General features: G+C 46.4%; 1 protein-coding gene across 11 annotated transcripts in view; it reads left to right on the top strand.

Moving 5' to 3' along the window:
* Positions 1-20784, top strand: part of CHD2 (chromodomain helicase DNA binding protein 2) — a 91312-nt gene extending 70528 nt beyond the window's left edge. For all 11 annotated transcript variants that reach the window (XM_027644501.1, XM_027644499.1, XM_027644500.1 and 8 more), the window contains 21 exons: positions 107-259; positions 739-810; positions 1983-2132; positions 2751-2899; positions 3421-3517; positions 4254-4346; positions 4820-4993; positions 5895-6070; positions 7537-7578; positions 8577-8716; positions 9440-9578; positions 9718-9868; positions 11192-11314; positions 11621-11749; positions 12502-12642; positions 13788-13922; positions 15036-15214; positions 15774-15873; positions 16349-16565; positions 16922-17171; positions 17285-20784. In XM_027644501.1, the coding sequence (XP_027500302.1) occupies positions 107-259; positions 739-810; positions 1983-2132; positions 2751-2899; positions 3421-3517; positions 4254-4346; positions 4820-4993; positions 5895-6070; positions 7537-7578; positions 8577-8716; positions 9440-9578; positions 9718-9868; positions 11192-11314; positions 11621-11749; positions 12502-12642; positions 13788-13922; positions 15036-15214; positions 15774-15873; positions 16349-16565; positions 16922-17171; positions 17285-17618 (3144 nt within the window). In that variant the 3' untranslated portion in view covers positions 17619-20784. The remainder of the gene's footprint in view (positions 1-106; positions 260-738; positions 811-1982; positions 2133-2750; positions 2900-3420; positions 3518-4253; positions 4347-4819; positions 4994-5894; positions 6071-7536; positions 7579-8576; positions 8717-9439; positions 9579-9717; positions 9869-11191; positions 11315-11620; positions 11750-12501; positions 12643-13787; positions 13923-15035; positions 15215-15773; positions 15874-16348; positions 16566-16921; positions 17172-17284) is intronic.
* The last annotated feature ends 951 nt before the right edge of the window (positions 20785-21735 follow it).

Here is a 21735-nt window from a genome sequence, read left to right as displayed (position 1 = left end):
ATTAAAGATGTACAAGAGATGCATGACCCCAAAAGAAGCAGTTCTGTGCATGTCTGTATAATGTAAGATTGGAAAACATCAGCTGGAATGATGGTTATTTCTTCAGTCTCTGATCAGGAGCAGTGGAAAGCTAATTCTCTTGGACAAGCTGCTGACCAGGCTGCGGGAGAGAGGCAACAGAGTGCTGATCTTCTCCCAGATGGTGAGGATGCTGGACATCCTGGCAGAGTACCTGACTATCAAACACTACCCTTTTCAGGTGAGAAACATCAGCATGCAGAATAGTGGGGTTCTCTTGAAAATGTGTGAAAATGCAGAGGGAGCTTGAGCAACAGGAGTCATTGAGTTTCCCAGAGGCTGGTGGCTGGGATTACAGGTTGCATTTACTGCAGGGAACTGGCATGTCCCTTCATTTCAGTGTGGCCATATCTCTGCAAAACTCCTTTGACAGGCCCCTTTGGCCTGTGTCCTGTGATAAACCCTGAGGAGAGGACTGTGAACACAGAGAGCCTGGCTGGGAGCCTGTAATGGGAGCTGTGGTGTCACCCGCTGTGTGAGCATCCCCCCTGTCCTTGTGACACAGCTGAGGCAGTGCACTTATTTTTAATTGGAGGCTATTTTTAACAATCAAACGCTGCAGGCTGCGAGAGGGGCTGTAGGGCTTGCAGGACCTGGGTGCACCAGTTCCTCAGGGCTCCTTTACCTTCTTTCTTTTATCACTGTTGTTGATTTTTCCAGCGCTTGGACGGCTCGATCAAGGGGGAGATCCGAAAGCAGGCGCTGGATCACTTCAACGCCGACGGCTCCGAGGTACCACAGTCCTGCCTCAGGAGGGGCCGGGTGGGCTGCCCGGGCAGTGGGTGTTGTGGCTGAGCCACAGGTTGTGACTGCCAAGAGGGGATTAGTTCAGTTCCTTTGTTTTTACAGGACCCCAGATACTTTTGAAGACACAGATATAGCAGGTTTTGCAACTGGCCATATTGGTTGTTTTAAATCTGCCATGTCCAAGGAACAGGGCTGCAAGTCACAACTCCAGAAAGTCCAGAAGAGGCTGGGAAGAGCCAGAATTTAGCAATGCTCTACCTATGGTCTGAAGAATGAGAGATAGTTGTTAAATGATTCTGGTCTGAACAATGAGAGATGGTTGTTAAATGATTCCAGTCTGAAGCTGGTTTTGGATATGAAATAGCAAAGGCAAAAGGAGGATTTTTAGTGTTGGCAGGCAGTAGAGTCTGGTGTTGGAGGTGAAAGTCTGCAGTGTAATAGGAGAGGACATCTCAAACCTCTCATCCAGGATTGCTGACTCACAGTGACTGGTGCAAGGCACTTGTTTTTGTGTCAGTCAGCCCAACCGTGACAAATACCTTTCCTCACTCCAGAAGCCTGGGCTGGAAGGGAATTCTTGGCTGGCACAGGAGATACAGAAACTCTTTGTGGTTGTGGGAAAGTTAACAAATAAAAGTGAGAAGGAGACAGCAGTGTGTGAGTGGGAAAGGAGAAAGAATGCCCATAGAACCTGCCCTTTTGCCTTCTTTTGAGGGCATCTGTAGAGGCTCAGGTGTCTTGGCTCTAACCTGGCATCCTGTGCCCTTGGGCAGTAATTTGAACAGTCTGTTAGTTACTGATCTCACTCCCCACAGGATTCAGGCAAGAAAAAGCAGATGTTTGTCTTCTGCCCTTGTAGGAATCTAGTGGTCTGACCTTCAAAAGTGACTCCAAGGTGCCCTTGCTCTGAGCTGCTTTGTTGCATACCTGGATTAGCACATCTTTAACCCCTGCCAGCGCTGCCTCACCATGGGTCCTGGCTTAAAGACCACTGGTGCTTAGCCTGTGTATGGGAAGGAAATAATTTTTTTGCTTTAAGAAGCATGAGTGCAACAGAGCCTTACATTTGCCTGTACAGCTTTTGAGTCACCATTGCTATTTTATGTCCACAGTTACAGGCTGGCTGACTCATGGATGCTTTTTTTTTTCCCCCTCAGGACTTCTGTTTCTTGTTGTCAACACGAGCTGGAGGGCTTGGGATTAATTTGGCCTCTGCTGATACTGTTGTTATCTTTGACTCGGACTGGAACCCCCAAAATGATCTTCAGGCTCAGGCCCGAGCTCACCGGATTGGACAAAAGAAGCAGGTCAGAAGAGCTGCCTGGGTTGTTTTGTCTGTGGCTTCAGTGTGAAAACCTAAACAGGCTCCCACTACACCAGAGCTTCTGAAAATATGGTCTTTTTGCCCCAGTCCTGACTCCAGAGAGTGCTGCCAGCCTCAGGGAATGTCACTGAAAAAAGGAGACAAAAAGTCAGTCCAGATTTCCCATATGCCAAGTCATTGTGTTGGCTTTGGGTTCTGGGATGGTTCAAAACCAAGAACCCAATCTGTTCCACTTCTCAGCCTAGTGGACTCTGTTCTTTCTTGCCCAGAAAAACTTAGCAAGTAGAGCATCACCTTTACTGGGGGTTTATTAGATACGTGAAAAGTTTGGTGCTAGTTTGAATTTAGCATGATTGTTTCAGAAGAAAATTTACTCTGTGCTTAGGCACAGTATAAGATGTGTGTTAACCATCCTGATTTTAACGGGGTCCCCTGAGATGTAAAGAGAATGTGCTTGTTTTTCTCCTGTAAACCCACATCTGTATGTGAATAGACAGTGTCAGCAGACCAGTCTCCTGTGAAACAGCTGAGGGTTGTATTGCTGTGTCAGCAGAGCATGTTCAGGTCCAGGAAATAGCTCTGTTCTCTTTTTGCCCCTTAGGTGAATATTTACCGCCTGGTCACAAAGGGGACAGTGGAGGAGGAGATCATTGAGAGAGCCAAGAAGAAAATGGTGCTGGATCATTTGGTTATCCAGCGTATGGACACCACTGGCCGGACTGTTCTGGACAACAACTCTGGGAGATCCAAGTATGTGACTGTGTCGGGAGGCAGAGATGTCTGGAACAGCACGTGGCATAACCAGCCTCACCTGCTGGTATTTCCCAATATTTATTGGATAGGGTGCAGGGCAGAAGGCTAATAAATAATGGCAGCTTCCACTGATTTGGCTTATGCGGCCATTAATTTGGACACGTAGGATAAAGATGATCAGAAATTAAAACCTATTTTTAATGCATTACTTGTTTTTCCTTCTGCCTTCCACCCTGAGATCACCCTGGTCTGAGAGAGCCTGATAGTGCTTATGGAAAAGCTGCACCTTGGCAGTAACCTCAGACTCTCCCCATTTCTCCCCAGTAGATGGAAGTGGTTCCCTTTATAGTCATTATCCTTGTTAGAGCAGGAAAGAGATTAATAAAAAAGCCTTTTATAGTGCTGGGTAGAAAACTTACTCCTTGCTTCAATTAGGAAAAACTTTGGTGTGGTTTTGTGCTGTAGCAGTGCTGACTTAACAACTCAAAACACCTTTTCCTTCTCACTTGCTCTTGCAGCTCAAATCCTTTCAACAAAGAGGAGCTGACAGCTATTCTGAAGTTTGGAGCTGAAGATCTCTTCAAGGAGCTTGAAGGAGAAGAGTCAGAGCCTCAGGTAGTTTGAAACTGAAATCACATAGCAATTTGTTGTCATCTCCAGGTCTGCATGAGGGATTGTGTGTGGTTGCCCCCACTTTGTACTTGTCCTGTGCATGAGAGCAGGTCAGTGAATAGGACACGTGTGAGTCTGGAGAAGCTGAAGGAAGAGTCTGGGATTGGAGGATCAGGGGGTTGAGGAGAGCCTTGCTGTTGGGGATTAAATAGTAAAGGTCACCAAGGGAGTCCCTTGTCTGGTGAGGATTCATTAGCTAGTTATAGCACAGCCTGCTGAAAGCTGCTCTCCCTGCCTCTTCTGAGCACTTATTCTCAGCATCCTTTTTTGGTTGTTCTCTGAGAGGCAGGAGTCAGCACAGTGAGGTGAATGGGTCGCTTTCTTCTGCCTCAGTGCAGCATTGCTTGACAATTTAGTATGGAGTGTGCTTTGACCGATTCTCTAAATGGCCCAAGCAGCAGAGCTTCTCCCGAGGAAGACAGTCCACAGTTCATATATCTCGCTGTCTGGAAATCTTCCCGACTGTTCAGCCTCGATAGTCCTTTTCTTCTGTCCTGTCACCTTATTTATACTCTGTTGTACCACTTGAGATAGTTCATCCCAGCCCTCGGGGATGACACCCTGCAGATATTTGCACTTTATTTAGCGCATATCAGCACACGAGTCTGTTCTCAAAGCCTCTTATTTCCCGCTGTGCTCGGTATCCTCTGCTTTATCCCTCCTTCTCCCTGACTGGTAGGAGATGGACATCGATGAGATTCTGCGTCTGGCTGAAACACGGGAGAATGAAGTGTCCACCAGTGCCACTGATGAGCTCCTCTCCCAGTTCAAGGTATGGACCCCCAGGCTCTGTAGTGGGATGTGGGAATGTGGCTCCCCACATCCTGCCATGGTAAGGTCAGTAACAGGCAGGAACGCCTCGGAGAGATCACAGAATCACAGAATGGTTTGGGCTGGAAGGGACCTTATCTAGTTCCAACCCCCCAATGTAGGTATTAATTTGCTTTCGAGTAAGTGGTTTTGAAGGCTGTGAATCAAATGCAGATTTTACCAAATTTGGAAGCAAAGCCAATAATTAACAAAGGCTCAGCAGGACTTCTTAAACTGCACGTACTTCCTCAAAAGCTGTAAGTCCAGAAACGTGGCAAGGAACCAGGAATGTAGTGACATAGGAATTAATTATGCAGTAGTTTATGGAAGTGTTGGCAGAATTCCTATGGGGCAGGAGTTGAGGCTTAGCAGACAGCTCAGGAGTGTTCCTGCCAGGGGAGGGAATTGCTAAAACTTTTCCTGTGCTTGTGAAAGGTCGCCAACTTTGCAACCATGGAGGAGGAAGAGACAGAGCTGGATGAGCGGTCCCAGAAGGACTGGGATGATATCATTCCAGAGGAACAGAGGAAAAAAGTGGAGGAGGAAGAAAGGCAGAAAGAGTTGGAGGAAATCTACATGCTGCCTCGAATCCGGAGCTCAACTAAAAAGGTACAGCCCATCTCGAGGAGCTGAGAGGCAGGAGGTGAGAGCTGGCAAAGGCAACACTCAAGGGAAGCCTCCTTGCCATCTGAACTGTCTTTCCTCCTCCAAAGTTGGTTGGGAATAAAGCACAGAGGTAGCACATTGACCTCTTGTTGGCATCATGCATTGGGCCCATGGGTTGGGATGCAGTGTGAGGACCCAGACTTAATTTGGTCTGACTCATCTTAGCAAACAAAATTAAAGAGAACTTGTAGTGACCACAAGGCAAAGTATCCAACTGTATTGGATTTTACTGCAGATTTTGCCATTTTCTGGCTGTTTGTTTTCCTTGGACTCTCTAGCTCCCTGGGCTGCTCTTGCCTAAATGTGGATCTTGAGGGGCAAAGGAGATGGTGTCTTCCTGAGTCCTTCTTTAGGTCATGGGATCTACCCCAATCCAAAAGAAAGCTGGCTGTGCAAGGAAGTTCTTCTGGGATATGGGACTTTGATAGATTATGCACTGTTCTCTGGATGAGCTGGGGAAAAACAAAGAAAGATAATTCATATTGGATGAATCCAGATTAATTTCTATGGAGTCCTGGTATTTTAAATAGTTTAAGGGACTGTGGCACAAACCAATGGAAATCAGTGTGTTTTCATGTCTCATAACCTTAGTAAATCAAAATACTATTGTGAAACTGCTGGCTCTACAGGGAGGATGACCACTAGAGCGTTTGCCAGCTGGGAACTGCAAAGGTGTGCAGCCTTTCTAGGGTGGTTACATGAGCTCTCACATCTTTAGGAATAAATGCCAAGGTGTTTTACAGCCTGTACATTAAATAGTGCCAGTGCAGGAGGGACAGAAAAGGTTGTTAGCTGATTAGATTAGCAGGTGTTAACTATACTACTGTTCTTCTGTTACATACAGGCTCAGACAAATGACAGTGAATCAGATGCAGAAACTAAGAGAAGGCTGCAGAGATCATCTGGATCAGAAAGCGAGACTGACGACACCGATGACGAGAAGAGACCAAAGCGCAGGGGACGTCCTCGGAGTGTTAGAAAAGACACTGTGGAAGGATTTACTGATGCTGAAATCAGGAGGTCAGTGCTGAGCACAAGAGACAGTTCAGAAAACAAATATAGAAGTGCCATGCAGGTGGAGAAAATCCCAGATTAATCCAGGACACGTTCACCTGTAAGCACGTCAATGGTTAGGTGGAGCTGGTTCATTGAGACAGCTTCTGCACCTTTATATAATTCAGTTTGCTCCCAGCTGACCTTAACATCCAGGTCAGTGAAAAGTGGACTGGATTGTCTTTAGTCAGGCTACAGTGAAGCTGGTGCCTTCCTGAGATTAATCCTTGTTGTAACTGCCTTTCCTAGGCCAAGGGGATTGAGCTAATTCCATATAACACGTGAGGTCTTAGGTGCCATGAGATACAGAGCTGGAGGAGCCAAGTGCTCTGGCCTTCCTGATATTTTTCTGGCAGTTATCCTGCTGATTTAAGCTCTGAGTGAAAGGCAGGCTCTGGCAAAGTGACCCCATGAGAAGCACTGGTCCCATTGATCCCTGCAGTTGTGTGTCAGTCCTTGGAGGCAGCTGGGGGCTGAATTCCAGAGTATTGTTTTCTTCTTTTATCTTCTGATTCTTGAATGTTTCCCAAAGATCTTTGTCTTACAGCTCTGCCCACATGTTCAGCCAAAGATGGAAAAGAGAGGGCTATAAGTTTTCCTTGACTGTTTCCATATCTGAGTTGCTATATTTTTAAGCAGGAGATACCAGATTTTCTGGACTGTGGTACCTGCTCTATGTCCATCTTGAAACCATGGAGGAGGAAGGACGTATTGCAATATGGAATATAGCAGCCATTTATTGTAATGTAACAGAAAGAGGCTGAAAGAGCAGAAGATGAAAAAAAGAAGGCAAAAAATAATTAATTTTAAAAATAACCTTTAATTGTAGCCATTGGGTCTACTCCTAGCACAAGGCACTGTTCGTTAGCAGCTACATTTGACTCTTGCCCTAAAGTTGTGTTAGCCATGGCAGGGACTTTCACAATAAAAATAAGACATAAAAATAAATAGCAATCCTTGTCTGCAAACCTCTGTGATTGATTGAACCATGCTTGGCTCTTCTGTGATAGGTTGCTACATTTACAGCCTGAGCCTTAAAATTACTAATGACATTGATTTAATGCCTCTTTTCTTCTTGGAAAAATGAAGTTAATAATTACCAACATGGTGTGAGCCAGTGCTTTCTTCTATTTTTTCTTTCTATTTTCTTCTATTTTTTTTTACACTACAGTTATGACTATTTTTTTTTTTGTCATCTGTCAAGCACTCAAAATTCATAATAATGTTGTGTTCTCCTCAAGCCAAGGTCACAAAACTTGTTGTGGGGGCTAATGGATGAAGATTCCCAGTGCTGAGGGATACTGAGCTAATCAATGGGGAATGCAAGGGTGATAATCTGGCAGACTGTAATTAATATATTCAAGTGTATTTGTGATACTGGACCTACTTTTTATGGCAGTTAGTTTAGTCTTCTTATTATTTTTTTTCCTTAGGTTTATCAAGGCTTACAAGAAGTTTGGATTGCCTCTTGAAAGGTGAGTCCCACCCTGGCCCTGCTCCAGAGGGGAATCACGGGGGGGGAATCACTGAGCAGAGCCAGACACACACATTGCTGTGGGTGTTTGAACCTTGCTGTCATGTCATCAGGAACACAAGCACAGCCGTGCAGTCCCCTGCGCCTCAGTTGATGGGCACTGATGAGTGCTGGCCAAAAGCATCTCGAGCAGTCGTGGCGCCGGGCTGTAACAGCATCGTCCTGCTGGCAGAGTCTGGCCCTTGGGGCATTCCCACTCAGCCTAGAAAAGAGAGGGAGCAGCTGTTGGAACAGCAAATACTACCCAAAACGCTTGCCAAGCTTCTCTCTGCACGTTAGCCTCAAAACTGAATTTGGAGCATCTTTCCGTGCTCTATCCCTCTTGAAGGGAAACGGAGAGGCACAGACCATCCGCGAGCGTGGGTCAGCAGAGCCCTGGCTGAGTGCTGTGACCCAGCATGAGTGAGGGGGGAAGGGAGATGCCATATGTGCTGGGGCTGGAAAGCCCCTGCTGAGGTCTCAGGGCTGAGGCAGGGTTCCCTGCATATATTGTATGAGAATTACAGTGTTTTTTCAGCTGGTTGTACTCTTCTGCTGTGAAACACGAGGCTTGCGTGTGAGTCTTCAGGCAGGCAAAAGGGACAGCAGATGGCAGCTTTGCACCATCAGATGGAGTTAATATGGAACTAGGAAAGCCTGAGGGAACACTGGGCAGTCATAGAGGGCCCCTGTTGTACCCAAGACAGACAGTTCCCACCTTTGCTTTAGTACTAAAAAATCCAAAGGATTTGATCACTTATTCTACATCTGAACTGCAGCTGTTAGACCTAAGAAAAGACCAAAACACTGAGTTGCTTCCTGCACAAACTCAACTTGTGCGTGTTTCATACATTCGTATATATACAGTATTGAGTACTAAAAGCTGTGAAAAAGTTGATTAGGAGATGACTGGGAGGAGATATTCTCTATCAAATACAAAACACTTTCGCCCTTTCGCAGGTTGGAGTGTATTGCCCGAGATGCTGAGCTGGTGGATAAATCTGTGGCTGATCTGAAACGTTTAGGGGAGCTCATCCACAACAGCTGTGTGTCAGCAATGCAAGAATACGAGGAGCAGCTGAAAGAAAATCCAGGGGAAGGTAGGCAAGAGGGTTGTATGCTGCCGTTATGATGTTTTTGGGATTGTTCCATGGAGCTGGAAACTGTTGCCATGCTGGATGGGGAGGTGTGCCACATAGTGACTTAGAAGCAATAAAACAAGCACACACTTAAACCATCCCATCTCTGCCAGGCAGCTGTCACCAGTGGAGAGAAACTTCTGAGCCTTTTGCTCAGACTGGAAAGTGCCACTTGAGTCCGCTGGTTTCTACTGGACATGTGTTTTCATGGGGAGAGACTGAAGTGATCAGCTGATTTAATGCTGGGTCACAAAGCCCAAATTTTAACTGCTCCTGAGACTGGGAAGCAAACTGGTGCTATGTACTCCATGGTAAAGCTGGATCCACAGTTAGCACTTCCCAGAGCTGGAATCATCATCCACTCTCTGTATGGCTGTTCTGTGATGTTAGTTTAGAGATAAAGAGTCAGGTCTGGATTTCCTGCTGGGTCTCTGCCTGTTGCAGCTGAACAAAACTGCTGAAGCAACAGCTCGAGCATACTTGGATGTGTTTTTAAGAAAATTATACTGAGAGGTGTTGGGATTGCAAATCTAAGTGAGTTAGTGTAAGAAAACTTATATTTTGGGCCTTATGTTTAAATAAGTGGTTGAGGCAAGGTCTTGATCATTGTCTGTGAAGCCATTTTTACAGAGGCACTTCTTTCTGTAAGAGTTCTCTTAGTTGCTGTGTTTTATTGTTGAGCAGGGAAAGGACCTGGAAAAAGACGAGGTCCTACTATCAAGATTTCTGGTGTCCAAGTCAACGTGAAATCCATCATCCAGCACGAAGAGGAGTTTGAAATGCTGCATAAATCCATTCCCGCAGACCCAGAGGAAAGGAAGAAGTGAGTTTGGCTAAAGTAGGCAATGCAGAAAGAGGCTCAGGGAATTTGGATTTTGTAGTGAAAAGTGAATAGCCTGGATATGTGGATTTGCTTTATCCTCCACAGCATTAAAAGTAGCTCGTGTTTGAAATGCCTTTAGGTACCGCCTGACGTGCCGTGTCAAAGCTGCTCATTTTGATGTAGACTGGGGAGTGGAGGAGGATTCTCGCTTGTTAGTGGGAATTTACGAGCATGGTTATGGAAACTGGGAGCTAATTAAAACAGATCCGGAATTGAAGTTATCTGATAAGGTAGGTCGCTTCGCTTGCTGATTCCGTTGGGTCCATGGTAGTGCTCATAGAGAACATGCTTCATTTACTCCAGAAACAGATGTTTGTGTTTATAACTACTCCAAAAATAATAATAAATAATAATGAGGAAAACAGTGACCTTCATGGAATGTTGCATGCTCGATGGAAAGCAGAGCTGTGTTATTTGATGGGCAGTACATTTTCCCTGAGCAGTACCACATGAACCACACTGAAATGATGCAGGAAGAAAATGGCAATGCTGACATGTGTGGTTACATGCACAGGACAGAAGAGGCTGCATTGCATAATCATGACTTGATATTTCCTTGCGCATCTCACAAGAAGCTGAGTCTGAATTTCTGTGTGGAAGTAATTTTTCACGGATTTGACACTGCTTATGTCAAGACTGGTCTGTGTTAGCTTTGAGGGTATAGTTAGATGACTGGTGATGGCAGCACAGCCAGCTGGAAAGCCTCCATCTAGTTCCTCTGTTCCTCAGTCATGCCCACAAGAACAGTTTGTGGAGACCATGTTGAAATGATCTGGGTTAAAAATAAGCCTCCATCCATTGTGTCAGTGCAGTGGAAAGAGCAAACTGCAGCACAGGGCTGAGGAGCATCGGGAATCTCCACACCAGCTTTGCTGCCAATATGTGACATTCCCATGGTATCCCTATTAGTGCTTTTAGCAAAGATCATGCTGTGGCTGGGAGCCCTTAATGTGTGGAGTTCAGAAAGGCATCTTATAGTGGAAACAACTGCCTGAGACACACCACCCAGTTTCCAATGAAGTATGAAACTAACCTAGTTGATGAGCTGAGATACTTCCCACAAAGTGGCCCCTTGGAGCCTTGTTTTCCACTAAAAATTCTCCATCTGTACCACTGCTGTAGCAATCTTAGGTTACCAGAGGGACCAGCCTGCTGTGACAATGCTGTCACAAACAAATCTGATGTGTCAAGGAGAGTGGACTCAGTTTTCCAACACAAGGTCCCAAATATAGTTTGTAAAGGTTTTTTTTTCTTCTAGAAAAGATCTTTTTTCTTCAAGAAAGATCCCAGAGAACCTAGAGAGCTGCCTTGGGGTCCTTCAACTTCTGCAGAAGTCCAAGGGGAGGGATGCTTGTTTACTAGGAGCTTCACTTTTAGCCGGACAGGGAGAGTCTTTGAGCAGGGGGGAAGGAATGCTTGAGCCTGCTTGTTCCCCCAGAAGGTGCAGCATCTCCAGTCCTTTGCTGGGCCTGGAAGGACTGCTGATAGTGTGTATCTCTTTTGTCAAGCTTTGTGCATGAAGGTATATATTTTTGTTTTCTGCTTTATTGAAGATCCTACCTGTTGAGACAGATAAGAAACCTCAGGGAAAACAGCTCCAGACCCGCGTTGATTATCTACTGAAACTGCTGAAGAAAGACTTGGACAAGAAAGAAAACATGAAAGATGGGGAAGAGGTGAGATGTGGCTGCCTGATTCTGGGGATTTCAAGAGGAGTGATTGGCTGATGGCAGGGGCAGCCTGTGTTCCCAGGTCACTGAACATTATCTCCGTGAGGGAATATGGGCTTGTCTGTTGTCTGATTGCATTGTGATATTGAAGTGATAATTAGTTAGGGGCAGGTAATTATTGCACTTACTCGGGCTCATCAGGCTTCCTGCCATCCTGCAGGGCTGCAGCTGTTTGCAAGGTGTTCAGGAGATATAATATGTCCCCAGGAAGTAGCTATTTGCTTGCTCTGACTACTTCTGTGTTTTCACCAGGGCAAGCTAAAGAAGAGGAAACCACGAGTAAAGAAAGAGAACAAGGCTCCCAAAGTCAAAGATGAGCATGGGAATGAACTCTCCTCTCCTCGGCACTCGGACAACCAGTCAGAAGAAGGTGAAGTCAAGGTGAGTCAACCTGGTGGATAGTGGCTTTTCCAGGTTTCCTTGAGCTGTGCTATTAGTGCCCAAACTCACCTTGAGAAGCATCCCCAGCAAAGCCCTGGGGAGTCAGGGAGCACTACAGAGTGAATTCCCACAGGACTGACAAACTTACAAAAACCTACCTACAGCTGTCTGGGTGAAGGAGGGACCTTTCCCACCTATTCTTTTAGGTCAGTGCTTTAAGTGGTTTTGGGCATCTTAGAATGGCCACACACATTCACATATTGACTTGGAGGAAAGGTTGTCTTAGGACAAAGCCTGCTGCCCTTATAAAGGAGAGAAAGAAGAATTGTTTTTCTCTCCTTTTGGGCACGTCAGCCAGTGGTGAAGTTGGAGTTTACCAAGGTCATGCTGTTGCTTAGAAAACGTTCTGTCATTGAGTGGTTTGGCTTGTAGTCTGAGGCTTTTTGTTCATGTGCTGATCAGTATCTACCTCAGGGGCTGAGCGTTCTGGAGCACAGCTGGCACAGGAAAGCAGTGCAGATCTGCAGCTTGCCAGCTTGTCACAGACTGGGGCTCCTCTGGTTTTTGTACCCTTTTGTCAAGTTTGGGTGGATGGCAACTGCTTAAGTAGGGCTTGCTGTCTGGTTAAAGAGGTGTGAGGGCAAATTTGGATGTACCTCAAAAGTTGCCTGCATTTTAAGGATGTAAGTTTTATTGGAAGAAAGTGTACATGAGGTGAGGACTCCAACTTTGTGCTGTGACTGGTTTTCTAGGAGGATGGCTTGGACAAGAGCCCGGTGAAAAAGAAACAGAAGAAGAAAGAGAACAAAGAGAACAAGGAAAAGCAGACATCCTCTAAGAAAGAAAAGGAAAGTGATAAAGAGAAAAAGAAAACAAAAGACAAGAAAGAGAAGGTATGTGGTACTCTCAGGAGCAGTTTGATAGGAAAGTCCCTGAGCAGAAGGACAAAGTGTGAGACTTAGGATTCATGGAAGGCCCTGTGTGAAGAGACATCAATGAAGCACTGGGGGGTGAGGTGGTATCCTTTTTTCAGCCCTTCTTGCCATAAAAAGTAGAAAAGGCAGTATGTCCTAAAGGTTGATGAAACATGAGCAAAAAGGAAGAGATTTTGTCAGTCTGCCTTTAAAGTACAGCTATCCCTGTGACAGTGATACGGCCACATAGCTGATGTTAAGGAAGAACAGGAGAAGAGCCTGGAGCACTCAAATCAAAGTTCTGTTCAGCTGTGATTTATCACAGACTTGGCAGCTCCTTGTCTTTATTCCCCTTTAATTTAAACTCACCCAAATGACCCAAGTGCCCACACCATCAAGACTGAGAAGTTGTCATTGTCACTGTTCAGGACTCAACCAGAATGAGTGTTTCAACATCCCTGGTATGTTGGAGACTAAAATGTCTCTTGAATCTTGAGTGCAACTGCCCTGAGGCTGGGTTCAAATTGGAAGGGGGGTAAAACTTCCATAACACTGACCTGAAGTACCTGTCCAAGGAACAGGTATGTGCTGCATGCGAGTGTGCTTTGACACTGAGGTCATAAGTGCAAACCAAGAAGTTTTGTTGAGTATGTAGCGGAAAGTTTGCTTTCCAGTGATATTTGGTACAACTTTGACTGCAGATAAGTCATGTAAGTAAAATTTTACATAAACAGTCCATGGTTTGAGAACTAGTGACATCACATGAAGTTGCAGATCCTTGTAGACATGAGACTACCCTGAGCTTTGTCCTTTGCAAGGGAGGGATATTCTTTCACTTAAACTCTCTTCCAAGTCTTCAGCACTTGGTTTTCTCTCCATGAGTGTGAATATCATATTCACGTCCAAACTGTTGGCTCTGACTTCTCTCTGCTCCCTTAGGGGTGATGTAAAGCTAAATAGAGCCATTGCAGCTCAACAGTTTTTGATTCTGGGAGGAAAGTTGTAGGAGCAGTGCCCAGGGTTTAACAACTGCCAGTAACAATAGTGCAGAGGCTGTTAGTTGGATTACTTGGGATTCTGCAGTCTGGCTCATCATGTGATGTGTGTAATTTGTCCTTGTAAAGCCTAAAGGTGGAGAGGCCAAATCTGGGAGCAAAGGGAAGAGATCACAAGGTCCTGTCCACATTACTGCAGGGAGTGAACCGATCCCCATTGGCGAAGATGAGGATGATGATCTGGACCAAGAAACATTCAGCATAGTGAGTATTTTCCTTGGGAGATGAGAGGGCAGTGGCAGAGAGCCCAGCCCAAGGCAGTTGGGGTTTGCTTAGAAGGACGTGTTGTAGGTGTCAGGGTGTGAACCCTCTCCAAGCGCCCCACAGGGATTTCCTCTGGCCAATCGGAGAGCAGGGCAGGACAATCCTGGATGAGATCTGACCACCAGCCTCTGTGCTACCCACTGGTAGCGTGTCAGCAGAGCAAGCACAAGGGCTCTCTGCTTCAGTTGGTAAGTTCCCACCTCTCATTTGGCAGCCCTGGGTTACAGAAGACCCTGCAGCCTTATGTGGCAATCCCTTCCCTATAGAAGCCAAGGAGCCATTTGAGGCTCTTCCAGGCAGGGAAATAGAGTTTACAGGGTGACCTTGTATGGCTCTGAGAGGTACAGAGCTGTGTAAATGCTCTCACAGCAAATGTGCCCACAAGGCTCATTGCAAAAATAGCCTTTTAGTAGAAGTTGTCATGGCAGATTCTCCTTGGCTGAAATACCACTTCCTAAATACAGTTCTCTCAAGGCAAAGCTGTATATTCACCTCAGGTCTATGTTATTTTTTGTCTTTTTCTATAACTTTCCTTCTGAGATACATGGAAGGTCCAGTCAGGCAGTAGAAATCGGTCTGATTTCCTGTCTGTGCCCAGTGTTGATGTGCACAGCTGAAAAAGATGCTTTCATCTCATGCTTGCCAGTTTTGGTTAAAGGGAGCATTAAAGTGACTGCATATAGGGATGAACAGGATTGAGTGAGCTCTCCTGCAGCTGGGGCTGCTGGTTCAGTGTGTGGATACTTGGATATGCTTCTCTGCCAGCTGTGGGATCTGTGTGGGAGCAGACCATGTGTGGTTATGGCTTGCAAGGCAAATTGTTCCCCTCTAAAAGGCAGAGGCAGTGGAGGTGGGGAGACTCTTGTCTTTTCCTGATTATTATCTGCAGCATGTCTAACAAATTGCTGTTTTATAGCTGATTTCTCCTTGTCTTATGGTCAGATAAAGCTAATATCTCGTTCTAATGAACTTCTTGCAGCTCTGATTAACAGGGGAACAGTGTAGAGACCTGTGCCAAATTAATCACTTTCTCCTCTCTATTGCTCTTTCAAGTGCAAGGAAAGGATGAGACCAGTCAAAAAAGCACTGAAGCAGCTTGATAAGCCTGATAAAGGACTGACAGTTCAAGAACAGCTGGAGCACACACGCAACTGCCTCCTAAAAATTGGTGATCGCATCTCTGAGTGCCTTAAAGCCTACACTGACCAGGATCACATCAAGCTATGGAGAAGGTGAGGGATCATTTTGTTTTCCTTGGCTGATCTAGGATATTTTGAAATGGTAGTTAGAGGCTGTTGAGTTTTATGTGAGTGAATGTGCCATTTGCCTGTTATTTTACCAGTGAAATCTTGTGTTCTCTAGCCCACTCAGTCCATAGAATCACAGAATTATGAAATGTTTTGGGTTGGGAGGGACCTTAAAGATTATCTAGTTCCAACCCCCCTGCCATGAGCAGAGACATCTTCCATTACACCAGGTTGATCAGAGCCCCATCCAACCTGGCCTTGAGCACTTCCAGGGATGGTTTTCCATGGCCAGTCCCAGGTGAGGGTTTTTTTCTGCAAGTGTTGGTTTCATTTACCTGGATTTCAAAGGTAGTTTAGATAAACCAGTCCAAACCTCTTTATTTCACATTGAGGAACTTGGTTCCGGCCCTCCTGATCATCCTGTCCTGTGCTGGGTTGAGACTGTTTTCCAGAGGAGGTCAAATTGATTTGGTGTTGGTTTGGAAGCAGTTGGCAGTTAAACTGCTGATGTAGCAATTAACAGAAAACGTTCATGTCCTTCTAGGAACCTATGGATATTTGTGTCAAAATTCACAGAATTCGATGCCAGAAAACTACACAAACTCTACAAGATGGCTCATAAGAAAAGATCACAGGAAGAAGAGGTGAGAGCTGAAGTGCCTTTCCTTTGATTGCTGTCTTTAAATGTTGCTGCACTTAAAGTGCCAATACTTTCTGCCTCTTACCATGGGTGTTCTTAGTTGTTGTTGTCAATGTGTGATTTTCTCAACATCTAAACAGTCTGGCTGCATTTGCCTTCTCTTTCATGTGGCATTTCTGGTCACTTTGTCCTGGCTGTTCTGACCAAGAAAAAGCATTGTTTGGTGTGGCATATGGTGTTGAGTTGCCCTTTAGAGTGAAAAGCCTGGCATGCTGCCCTGTAGAGAGAAGTGTAGAAGCAGAGCTGCAAAACTGTGCCTGTCCTCCACCACGTTTGCACCGTGCTCGGGCACAGTTGGTTCACCAAGTCTTCAAAGAGGCAGGAAAATCCAGAGCCTGACAGACAAGGCCATTCCACACGGAGTCCAAATCTTTTGGTGGAAGACCAGCTGAGCTGTATCCCTCTCTTCCACCTTGCAGGAGCAGAAAAAGAAGGAGGACACGTCCAGCATGAAGAAGCCGTTCCGCCCAGAGCCTTCAGGCTCCAGCCGCGATTCCGTGATGTCCCAGTCTCACGTGCCTCACAATCCTCATTCCCAGAAGATCCATATGCCCCCTTCCCACACCCAGCAGCAGATGCACGGGCACCCACGTGACAACTATGGCCACCCAAACAAGAGACACTTCAGCAACACAGGTGAGTGCTGGCAAGCCAGGAGAAACCACCCCTTCTAACATAATGCTCCTGGACACTAATCCTTCTGGGAATTGTGACTGGTCACGTGTAAAGGTGATGGGTTAGAACAAATATTACCATTGTACTTACTGCTGGACTAGAAAACATAACGATGAGGAAAAGAATATAAGAATGGGACACAATAAGATTTGTCAGAATAATGATAAAGAAATTCAAAGAAGAAAATTGGGCCCACGTAGTTTAGGGAGGAGAAGGTTAAAGGGGCATCAATAGTTCCGATTTCTGTGAGAATTCAACAAAGTAATGGGCTTACTAAAGTATGAAAGAGACTTACAGGTGCTCTTTCCTCGTGGCAGATCGGGGAGACTGGCAGAGGGATCGAAAGTTCAACTATGGTGGCAACAGCAACCAGATGTGGGGTGGGGAGAGGCACCACCAGTACGAGCAGCACTGGTACAAGGACCACCACTACGGGGACCGGCGGTCACGAGGGGATCCCCACCGGAGCTCCGGGAACTACAGACCAAACAACCTCTCCCGCAAGAGGCCGTACGAGCAGTACAACAGCGACCGAGACCACAGGGGCCACCGAGACTATTATGACAGGTAATTAACTCCCTTCCACCTCAGGCAGGCTGGGAGGAGTTCAAAAGGATGCACCGTGTTGGCCAGGCTTGCCTTGGGAAACTGATCTCCATCCGTTTGTTTTCCCTCCGCAGGCACCACCACGAGTCCAAACGTCGACGATCCGATGACTTCAGGCCTCAGAACTACCACCAGCAGGATTTCCGACGGATGTCTGATCACAGGCCGCCCATGGGATACCATGGCCAAGGACCTTCGGACCACTACAGGTCCTTCCACACAGACAAACTGGGAGATTACAAACAGCCCCTCCCTCCATCTCACCCTGCAGTGTCGGACCCTCGCTCTCCCCCCTCTCAGAAATCCCCCCATGATTCCAAGTCACCTCTCGATCACAGGTCACCTCTGGATAGGTCATTGGAACAGAAAAACAATCCAGATTATAACTGGAACATTCGGAAAGCATAAAGAGACTGAGAAGGGGAAGCGCACGTCTGAAATACTTGGATTGGTGTGGCGGTGGCTGCTTTCTCCAAGCCAGCAACGAGAAATTCTGAACATGCTGCTATCATCTGGCTGGGTCAAGGAGGATTATGGGGGAGTGGGTGGAGGAAGATTTTCCCTAATTCTTGATTCTGGTTTGGATTCCCATTTCCTTTCCCCTTTTTTACCATTGAACTGTTCTATCATGGAACCAGCCTTGCTGCCTCGGTCTTTGTTTTGTTTTTGTTTTCCTCAGTCCAGTGGACCCAAGGGAATTTTCCCCAGCCAGTGTTTCCTCAGAAGGAGAAGGCAGATCAGTGCTGCTTAGGATGGTGCAAAAGGCTGTGAGCCTGCTCCAACTTGATGTTATGACAGATGCTGCTTTGGGATTGAGGATAAACTGGTTGGGCTGGGATTTGTGTGTAACCAGCATGGGGCAATGGGAGGATGTATTCAAGGAGGGACAGGAAAGACCCTCAGCAGCCAACTTTGGTTGATAGAGGGACTTGCTGTCCCTGCAGAGTGAGCTATGCTGGTGACAATCCATCACTTTCCTGGCCATGTTATCATTTCTATGTCTTTATCCATTTCAAGAAACTGGCTCTGCTTTGATTTCTGTCGTCCCCTGCAACAGGAGAGCTGGGGGTGATCTTCCTCCCATCTCCAGGGCTGGAACTGGCAAATCTTGACTCTGGGGAGGGCGGGAGTTGGGATATGTGAAAAAAAGACTGACTTCCTTAGCAAAGGCTTAGTTCACTTCTAACCAGTAGTAAAGAAATCAGGGTGAGAACAGTATTTCCCAGTGGACAGGGATCAGGAATTCACAACAAAACGCTTCTCTTTTGGCATGGGCAGCTTGGGTGGTCCAGGAACTAACAGGTGCTGGCTGGGAGCTGCAAGATCAAAAGATGGCCCTGGGCATCTGGGGATCCTGCAACTTCCAATCTCCCCCCACTGAAGTGCTCCGGTCTTTGGGCAAATAATTTTTCTCTGTGCTTCACAAAGCAGTGATCACAAACCTTTACTGCAACTGAAGGATAAAGGATGGTAGAACAAAGGGAAATAGGAATCCACTGTTCAGGAATAGTCACCTTCCTGCCACCCTTCCAGCAGTGACTCAGAATTGCTAAAAGTACCTGCACTTACAGACCTTCTGTCTGTCTAAATTGGAAATGAGCTTGGGGACTTAGCACCTCAGTGAGCAGGGAGCAAATAAGGAATTCAGGACTGGTCCTTGGAGCAAACGTCTTAAGACCCCAGCATGGCAGAGGGAAAAGAGGAGTCTGCAGCCCAGTTCAGTGGACTTCAGGGCAAACACTCCAAATATTCAAGCCACAGCATTTGATGCAAACCAGCATGGACTCTGCTGTGGTTGTGCACAGATTGCTGGCCAGAAGTAGTTTGGGTGATTATTTTTCAGGTTGATGTTCCCTGGACACCACAAAACTCTCCCAAAAGACAGACTGCCCAGAGTGTGGTGTCTGGGGATGTGTCGCCTCCCAGAGCTCAGTGTTAAAGACCAGGCTGTTCCAGACCAGGCTGTTCTCTTTGATGAGAGAGAGAAGCTGGGCCTCCTGTTAAGATGCCAGTATTTGACCCTAATAAGCTGTGATGTCCTTTCCCCGAAAGACTGAGGGCAGGTGGGTGTTCAGGGCTGGTTTCCTGACTCCAGCCAGTGCCTTGGAAGGTGCATGCAAACCAACACTAATATATCCCATGTCCCCTCCACGCAGCATATCCCTGGAAATCTGCTGCCGTCACTCCTTCTGAGCCTGCTGCTTTAACGGGACGCTCGGGAAGGGTTTTTCTTCCTTTTTGTTTTTATTTTGCAAGATTTCCACCAAATTCAGGGCAGTTTTGTTTCCTTAGGGGCACTTGCTGCCCTGAGAAAGTGTTACACTTGTGTTTACCTGTGTAGGGTGAGGTTAATGCAAGTCTTCCACAGTCCCCCTTGGAGCTGCCAGGCAGTGGGAGGTGTGGAGAGAGCATGTTTCCGCAGCTTTTCCCACTAAGCTGTGACTGCAGCCTGTGGTATTCAACAAAGAGGTCCTTTCTTTTCAGAGGTATTAGCTTTTAATGTGAAAATGGAAGAAACCTTAGAGGGGGCAAAGAGAATTGCTCTTTTTGTCCCCAGGTGGTGCTGTCATGGTGGGAAGTTTGTGCCATACTCTTGTAGGAAAGGCAGTACTGGCCAGCCAGTGTTAGGGTTGGTGCAGGAAAACTTTGAACCCCAGCAAGAGGCATTTTCTGTGTCCAGATGTGGGGGTTTGTGCACATCATGGGTTCCAGGTATGAGGTTGGTTTGGGTTTCTTTCTTGTGCAACAGCAACAGCTTTACTCTTGTCCACCAGAGAGTTGTCCCTGCTGTCACTTCATAGTGATGCTGAATGAAGGCACATCATTTTGTCCACTTGTGGTGGGCAGGTCTTTGCTGAGTTTGGTTTTAGTGAAGCTGGAGAATGAGATTTGGGAGAAAGTTCTCCCTGAGCACACACACACACATTTTATGTCCCCTCAGCATAGGGACCATGACCAGACACAGTCACTTGGATATGGGTGGGATCAGAGGGGACACGTCCACAGCCATAAAGTTCCCTGTGGTGCTTGTGTCAACACCTGGTACAGCTCTTCCTTCCGAACCGGCTGCTGGATTCCCTCCAGCCTCTTTGCAGGAAAAAGTACTAACTTGATGGGTTTTTATTAAAAAAAAAAAAAAAAGTTTTTTAGCCTGACCTCTTTGGAAATGGTGTAAAGTTATGAATTCACATGTTGCAAGTCCTGCAGACCAAAACCTGCTGTGGGGACAGGCGATGTGGTCCCAACCAAAACGGATGTGTAACAACGCACTCAAGTCCTTGCGTGAACGGTTTGTAATCCTCACAAAAATACTATTCTGCTTTCACCCATTTCCTCCCAACCTCTGCCTCCCCTCCAGGGAGAGAAGGACTCTTACTGTAAAAAATGCGGACTTTTAAACCTGTTGACTAAAAACAGTAATTAATATTAATTTATATTTGTGAAAGAAATGCCACTGTCCTAGTGATTTCTGATGTAAATATGTTGTTTATATAGTATGTATGAAATTTTCCTACCTTGTAAAACTGCTGTACTTTTGATTCTTGTATATTAAAAAGTGTTACTGAGATTTTCAGAACGGCCCCAGCATGGTGTCTCTGGGGGGTCCTGAGGCCCCTGGGTACAAAGGCAGGTTGGGGGGGTGAGAGCCTGACACTGGGGCTGTTTTGGGATGACAGGGCCCTTTCCTGCAAGCCATGATGGATATTTTCACTGTGCAGGAATAAGCATGTTCTTCTTGGCTGCTTTTACGTAGTTTCACAGTCTGCAGTGATAGAGACTTGGAAATCCTTTCGGATGGGAATTTCCACCTGATCAGGAGGAGCCAGGCATCCCTCACCCATATCCACCAGTATTTCACTGTGATGATACCAATGTTTATGTGTTTATCCTGCTTCCATATTTTCTGGATAAGTTTACACGTGTTAACTTATTTTCGACCTTTTCTGGGGAGAATTCCCCATTCTCTAAAAGGAGTTCTGCTCCTGCTGAGTTGGTGGAGTTCTCCACTCTGTCTCCGGCCCCTCCTGGGCAGGATGTGCCTCTCCCCAGGTGGGATGTGATGGCACCCAGTGGGCTGCTTTGCTTTGGTTGTTACCCTCTACCGCTCATGCTGAGGCCCACAAGGCAGGGCAGGGAGCAGGGATTGGAGCCATTTCTCCCAAGTTATAAAAGCTCATTGTAAAAAGCACTTTTCACACCTGTAGCCACTGGGTCCAGCCCTTCCCAGCCTCTCTGCCGCTAAGCCAAGTTTCAGCCAAGAGTGAAATTTCACAGCTGAGTTATATGCTCCTGAAAAATGGATTTCCTAATGGAAAGAGTGACTGGCTGTTAGCCATGGGGCTGCGGCAGGGAGAGGGGCTTGGCTGGAGGGAGGCAGAGGGGCTGCAGGGAGCTGGTCTGGGTGTACGTGCCTGGAGCACAGGGGGGTGAATCTACCTGAGGCCAGTGATTTTTTTAATTTTATTTTTTTTTTAATTTAAGGAGGCAGGTAAGGATATGGGCACCCTGATGCTGGGGACACCAT

This window comes from Corapipo altera, unplaced genomic scaffold (genome assembly GCF_003945725.1).
Source record: "Corapipo altera isolate COAL_440 unplaced genomic scaffold, ASM394572v1 50, whole genome shotgun sequence".
Taxonomy (NCBI): Eukaryota; Metazoa; Chordata; class Aves; order Passeriformes; family Pipridae; genus Corapipo; species Corapipo altera.
The sequence above is the reverse complement of the archived record's forward strand: the minus strand, read 5'-3'. Positions and strand labels throughout refer to the sequence as shown.